The sequence below is a fragment of the Myotis brandtii genome, unplaced genomic scaffold, assembly GCF_000412655.1.
Source record: "Myotis brandtii unplaced genomic scaffold, ASM41265v1 scaffold151, whole genome shotgun sequence".
Lineage (NCBI taxonomy): Eukaryota > Metazoa > Chordata > Mammalia > Chiroptera > Vespertilionidae > Myotis > Myotis brandtii.
Genome location: NW_005355461.1, coordinates 207,619 through 214,070, shown reverse-complemented (window position 1 = coordinate 214,070; position 6,452 = coordinate 207,619). Strand labels below are relative to the sequence as shown.

Sequence of the window (6,452 nt, the reverse complement as noted above, 5' to 3'; positions counted from 1 at the left end):
GGGGGCTGCGGCCAGCGCGGCGGTCCACACGGTCCACACGCAGACGAGGTGGGCGGCGGTCAGGAGCTGTGGGCCCCGCATCTCCGCAGCGTCTGCCTGGACAACCCTGGGCTCCTGGGGAAATTCGCGGGCACTGCGGGGTGTGGCTTCCACCTCCTCCCTGATTTTTGCCCCCCTGCCTGGAGTTGAACAGTCTGAAATGGGCGCGCCTAAAAGCGGAGTGAGAGATCTAAATTGAGACCGGACTTGGTGGCTCCACCCCTCCCACCCGCACCACAATGGCGCTTCTCGCCGCTCTGGCAAACACCGCAAATCCAAGAGGGTCAGAAAGCGGTCTCTAAATGAGGTCAGCCCGACCTGGGCTCAGCATCCCTGCTCCCCACGGAGCGCACCGGGCGCCCACTCCCCCAGCCCTCCGGGTTCCCCTGGCAGTTTACACTAGCGCTCCACCAACGCTGCCAGGAGTGAGTAAACAGGCCCATCCTTGTGAGGAGAAATTCATAGCAGCTATGTGAAATGGAAAAAAATTAATCATTGTCCTCAGACTATGAGTCAGAATTTTAGAGAAACGACAAACACACAAACACACAAAAGAGGGGTGTATTTACTGGGTAGTTGTTTCATGTATATGAATGTGCACCAGAGAAAACTTTATTACCTTAAAACAAAAATCGAGGTATATATATATGCCTCACCAGGAAAATGTGGTTTCTCAGCTTATAAAAGAAGATTCCTGGCACATGCAAGAATTAGGTGTTACTACTTGGAACTCTGAGAAACAACTGGGGAGATGCTTTATACTTTGGGCTGTGTCTAAACACACTTGCCGGAGGCAAGTATTCATTAGAACTGTAAAGCTTGCAGCAATTTGTATTTAACTAGGACGGGGGTAGCTCTCCTGTGGAAAAGAAGACTAATAGCCCCCGTGGCCAAGGTTACTGATCTCCAGTTCCTCACTGTCCTGGCTTGTCAGCAGCTCCTTCCCCAGCAATTTGGCACTGCCACCATCTTCAGATGACTCAGGATTCACCATGACTACACCATAAAGGCAAGGAACTGCCAGAAACTGTTCAAAACAGGCACATTCAGTCCCAGACAACTTAAAGTTTCTAATTTATGGAGAAAAGTTTTAGATGGTGACTTTTTAATATGGGGCAAAATGCAAAAGGAAAAGAGGCAGCAAACGGATGTCTCATGACAAACTATGTGCTAAAAGGGGGAAAGTAGCACCTAGACACACTGTGGTTTTTGAAATCCGGGAACTTACTTTCCTCCCTTTCCTGTCCCGCCCATTTTCACCCAGCTGAACAACTTTTGGAGGTCCCTCATGTCCTTATGTCTCCTACAGGCAGCCTATCTTTAGTGGCCGACTTCCTGTGCAGGCAGGGCTTGGGTATGGGGAAAAGTATATAAGTGGATCCTTGGGTACAGATCCTGTTTCTGAAACAGCTGTTACCTCTAGTCTGGTCTCCTTATCTCTGTTGTTCAGAAAGAAGGACCAGGGACAAGTGTGAACCAAGTATCAAAGTCTAAATCAGTGCTTCTCAAACTCTACTGTGTATGAGAATCACATTAAAATGCAGCCGGATGCAGCAGGTCTGAGATGGGGATTGAGAATCTGCTTTACTTCACCTTTCAATGAGCCACAGAATATCTACAGGTAGAGGTAATTTGGGGACATTTTGATGAGAAAAGGAAGCTGGAGAAAATCCTTTTCAAGCTTCATTTTATAAGATGGATCAATAAATTCAGGTGTATTCTAGAGTCAGGCAAATGTAAGAGAGACTCCAAAAACTTCATTGATACTGTTGCATCCCAAGAAGACTTCTAGAAAGGCTTAGAACCACCTAGTTGTTTTGTAAAATTAAATCCATACAGATTTTAAATTTATGCAACACACTTACTGAAAAGCTTAACCATGCAGAAATTTGGCCATGTGGATTTTCACAGAGATGAAGCTATTACATGCTTTGCACAGAATAGCTACTCATTAAAAATTAGTTAAAAGAATTAATGATCTTGCCCTAGCTGGTTTGGCTCAGTGGATAGAGCATCGGCCTGCGGATAAGAAAATAGCTAAAGGAGTTCATCACAAGCAACCAGTATTACAAAAAAAAAATGTTAGAGGGACTTGAGAAGGAGAAGGAAAAGAAGAAGAAGAGGAAGAAAAAGAAGAAGAAACCAAAATATTAATACTAAAATGGCAATAACTACATACCTATCAATAATTACTTTAAATGTAAATTGATTAAATTCTCCAATTGAAACACATAGGGTGGCTGAATGGATAAGAAAATAAGACCCATACATATGGTGCCTAGAAGAGACCCACCTCAGATCAAAAGGCATACATAGACTGAAAGTAAAGGGATGGAAAAAGATATTTTGTGCAAATGGAAATGGGAAAAAATGCTGGGGTAGCAATACATCAGGCAAAATAGACTTTAAAACAAAGGCTATACAATAAGAGACAAAGAAGGGCCCACTTTGGGGTATTCATCTGAAGAAACCCAAAACACTAATTCAAAAGACATATGCATCCATATGTTCATTGCAGCATTATTTAAAATAATAAAAGCATAATATGCTAATTGGACTGGACAGCCGAACAACCTTCCGGACGACCTTCCAGATGAAGCTCGGGCTGCAAGGGCCGAGGCAAGCTGCTGCGGCTGCAAGGGCCGAGCCCCTTGCACGAATTTTATGCATTGGGCCTCTAGTCTATATATATAAAACCCTAATATGCAAATAGACCAAACGGTGGAACAACCGAATAACCAGTCGTTGACGTGTGCTGACCACCAGGGGGTGCGCACAAACCATGGTGGGTGTCGGCAGCAGGTGGCAGAGTGCAGAACGTGGCGGGCATCGGCTGCAGTGGGATGCTGGAGCAGGTGAGCAGGGATGCCAGACCAAGGCAGGGTGCCGGTTGCTGTCATCGGGGCAAGCCTCTGGTGGTTACTGAAAATTCTTTGCTCCCATGCACAGCAGTCCCCCTGGGCACTTGCACCTGCTACCGGCGCCGGCCCCAATCGCTCAGTGCTGTCAGCAGGTGCGAGCGGCAGCTGATGGCCACAATCGCCCCTCAGGGCTTCTCCACCTCCCCCTGTTACCAAGGGGCGACCCAGGGCCGGCAGCCACCTCTCACACCTGCTGACAGTGCTGGCCCCAATCACTCTGTACCATCAGCGGGTGTGAGCGGGGCCAGCACCATCAGCGCATGGGAGCGGCAGTGGCGGAAGCAGGGCTGCTGGTAGACAGGGGACCAGGGGCCATGGTGGGAGGGCCTGGGCAGGGGCATGGAGGATGGGCCACCCGCCTCTTCTGTGCCCACCGCAGCCTGGTGGCCCACAGTTCCTTTCCTTCTTTCTTTTTTTTAAATATATTTTATTGATTTTTTTACAGAGAGGAAGGGAGAGGGATAGAGAGTTAGAAACATCGATGAGAGAGAAACATCGATCAGCTGTCTCCTGCACACTCCCTACTGGGGATGTGCCCACACCCAGGCATTTGCCCTTGACCGGAATCAAACTCAGGACCCTTCAGTCCACAGGCCGACACTCTATCCACTGAGCCAAGCCGGTTAGGGCCCACAGTTCCTTTCAAGATGCACAAATTCGTGCACTGGGCCCCTAGTTTATAATGAAGATATGGAAGCAACCTAAGTGTCCATCAATAGACAAGTGGATAAAGACAAATGGTACAGCCCTGGCTTGTTTGGCAAAGTGGATAAGGCATTGGCCTGTGGACTGAAGGGTCCCAAGTTCAATTCCAGTCAAGAGCACAGACTCTCAGGCCAGACCTAAGCCTTCACCTTAGGAGGTGAAAAGGAGAGAGCCCGAGCCACATGATGGAGAAATTCTGCTCTATCTGGAAGCACACATGTTGGGATGGGGTCGGTGATGACTTGCACTACAAAATCATCGGGGGAAGCCAGAAGTTCACATGGCTCTCCAGTTCCAAAACCTCCTCCCAGCGCAGGCTGCTGACGGTGGTGCTGCAGGGCGCCGCGGGCGTGGGGAAAACCACGCTGGCCAAGAAGTGGATGCTGGACTGGGCACAGGACCACCTCCCGGGGACATTCCACTCCGCCTTCTACCTCAGCTGCAAGGAGCTGGGCCGCCAGGGCCCCTGCACTTTCGCGGAGCTCCTGGCTAAGAAGTGTCCAGATGCGCATGAGGCCGGCCCCCAGGTCCTGGCCCAGGGGCAGAAGATCCTGGTGGTCATCGACGGCTTCAACGAGCTCAGAGTGCCCTTGGGGTCCCTCATCCATGACATCTGTGGCGACTGGGAGAAGCCAAAGCCCGTGCCCGTCCTGCTGGGCAGTTTGCTGAAGAGAAAGCTGCTGCCCAAGGCCACGCTGCTGGTCACCACGCGCCCGGAGGCCCTGGGGGAGCTGCGGCTCCTGGTGGACCAGCCGCTGTTCATCGAGGTGGAGGGCTTCCTGGAGGCGGACCGCAGGGGCTACTTCCTGAAGCACTTTGAGCAGCAGGACCAGGCCCTCCGTGCCTTCGAGAGCATGAAGGGCAGCCCGGCGCTGTTCCACATGGGCGCGGCGCCCGCCGTGTGCTGGGTCGTGTGCACGTGTCTGAAGGGGCAGCTGGAGAAGGGGGAGGACCTGGCCCCCACCTGCCGGACCCCCACCTCGCTGTTCCTGCGCTTCCTGTGCAACCAGTGCTCCCCAGCGGCCCCTGGCAGGGGCCCCGTTCTGCACCTCCCCACTGCGCTCCAGGCTCTGAGCCTCCTGGCCGCCTGGGGCGTCTGGGCGCAGATGTCCCTGTTCGATGGCGAAGACCTCGGGCAGCTGGGGGTCAGCGAGTCCGACCTGCGACCTTTCCTGGACGGCAAGGTCCTGCAGGCGGACGTGGACTGCGAGGGCTGCTACGCCTTCCTACACCTCAGCGTCCAGCAGTTCCTGGCCGCCCTGTTCTACCTGCTGGACCGCGCAGAGCGAGAGGACGCGGGCGGCTGGGCACCGGACATCGGGAACGTGCGCGCGCTGCTGTCCAAGGAGGAGCGGCTGCTCAACCCCAGCCTGACCCCCGTGGGCTACTTCCTGTTCGGCCTCGCCAACCAGGAGAGGGCCCGGGAGCTGGAGGCCGCCTTCGGCTGCCGAGTGTCCCTGGATGTCAGGCAGGAGCTGCTGAGAGTGATGCGCAGCAGGGACTGGCCCTTCTCCTCCAGGGCGGACACCCGGGAGCTGATGCGCTGCCTCTATGAGTCTCAAGAGGAGGCGCTGGTGAGGGAGGCCCTGGCGCCCATCACGGAGCTGGCCCTGCACCTGCAGAGTGAGAGGGACCTCGTGCACGCGTCCTTCTGCCTCAGGCACGGCCAGGCCCTGCGCAGGCTCTGGCTGCAGGTGGAGAAGGGGATCTTCCTGGAGAATGACGGGGCCTCGGAGCCAGGCACGTGGGCGGAGCGGTCCCAGCAAGACCATCGTGCTCTTTGTCGCTGGACGGAGCTCTGCTCTGTGCTGAGCTCTAACGAGAACCTGATGTTTCTGGAAGTGAGTCAGAGCTTCCTGAGTCACTCCTCGGTGAGGATTCTGTGTGAGCAGATAACCCGCGTCACCTGTAACGTCCAGAAGGTGGTGATTAAAAACGTCTCCCCGGTCCACACCTATCGGGACTTCTGTCTGGCTTTGGTTGGTAAGAAGACCCTGACGCACCTGATCCTGGAAGGCGGCGTCCCCTGTGACAACATGCTGCTGCTGCTGCTGTGCGAGGCCCTAAAGCACCGGAGGTGCAACTTGCAGTATCTCAGGTTGGGGTCTTGTTCTGATTTCACTCAGCATTTGAACGACTTCTCCTTGGCCCTCAAAGTCAACCAGTCCCTGCAATCTCTGGACCTCACAGCCAGTGAGCTCGGGGATGAGGGGGTCAAGTTGCTGTGTGGGAGTATGAGGCACCCAAATTGCTTCCTACAGTGGTTGTCGTTGGAAAACTGTCACCTGACGGAAGTCTGTTGCAAGGAGCTCACCTCCACTTTGATTGTCAACCAGAGGCTGACACACCTGTGCTTGGCCAAGAACAACCTTGGAGATGGTGGGGTGAGACTGCTGAGCGAGGGTTTGAGTTACCCGGAATGTCAGCTACAGACCCTGGTGTTGTGTCAGTGCAGCATAACCAGACGCGGCTGCAAGCACATCTCCGACTTTCTCCAAGGAGACTCCTGCCTGACCCTCTCGGACCTGAGTCTCAACCCCATAGCGACTGGGTTGTGGTTTCTCTGTGAGGCGTTGAAGAAGCCGAGTTGCAACCTCAAATGCCTGGGGCTCTGTGGCTGCTCCCTCCCATCTTTCTGCTGGCAGGACCTGGCGTCTGCCCTGGCCAGCAACCAGAGGCTGGAGGTCCTGGACCTGGGCCAGAACTCCTTGGGGCAGAGCGGGGTCACCGTGCTCTTCGAGGCCCTGAAGCAGAGATCCAGCCCTTTGAAGAGGCTCCGGCTGAGGA

The 6,452-nt window shown here is 53.8% G+C and overlaps 2 protein-coding genes across 3 annotated transcripts in view; one reads left to right on the top strand and one right to left on the bottom strand.

Moving 5' to 3' along the window:
* CD109 (CD109 molecule) overlaps positions 1 to 6,452 on the bottom strand; it is a 158,222-nt gene that overhangs the window by 116,616 nt on the left and 35,154 nt on the right. The window contains exon 2 of one of the 2 annotated variants that reach the window (XM_014535778.1): positions 1 to 209. In XM_014535778.1, coding sequence (XP_014391264.1) covers positions 1 to 81 — 81 coding nt within the window. In that variant the 5' untranslated portion in view covers positions 82 to 209. Of the gene's footprint in view, positions 337 to 6,452 lie in introns of those variants that run through there. The other variant, XM_014535779.1, reaches the window with a different exon arrangement.
* The window catches only part of LOC102248595 (NACHT, LRR and PYD domains-containing protein 7-like), a 24,396-nt gene continuing 21,794 nt past the window's right edge, over positions 3,851 to 6,452 (top strand). The window contains exon 1 of the mRNA XM_014535812.1: positions 3,851 to 6,444. Within this exon, the coding sequence (XP_014391298.1) occupies positions 3,851 to 6,444 (2,594 nt within the window). The remainder of the gene's footprint in view (positions 6,445 to 6,452) is intronic.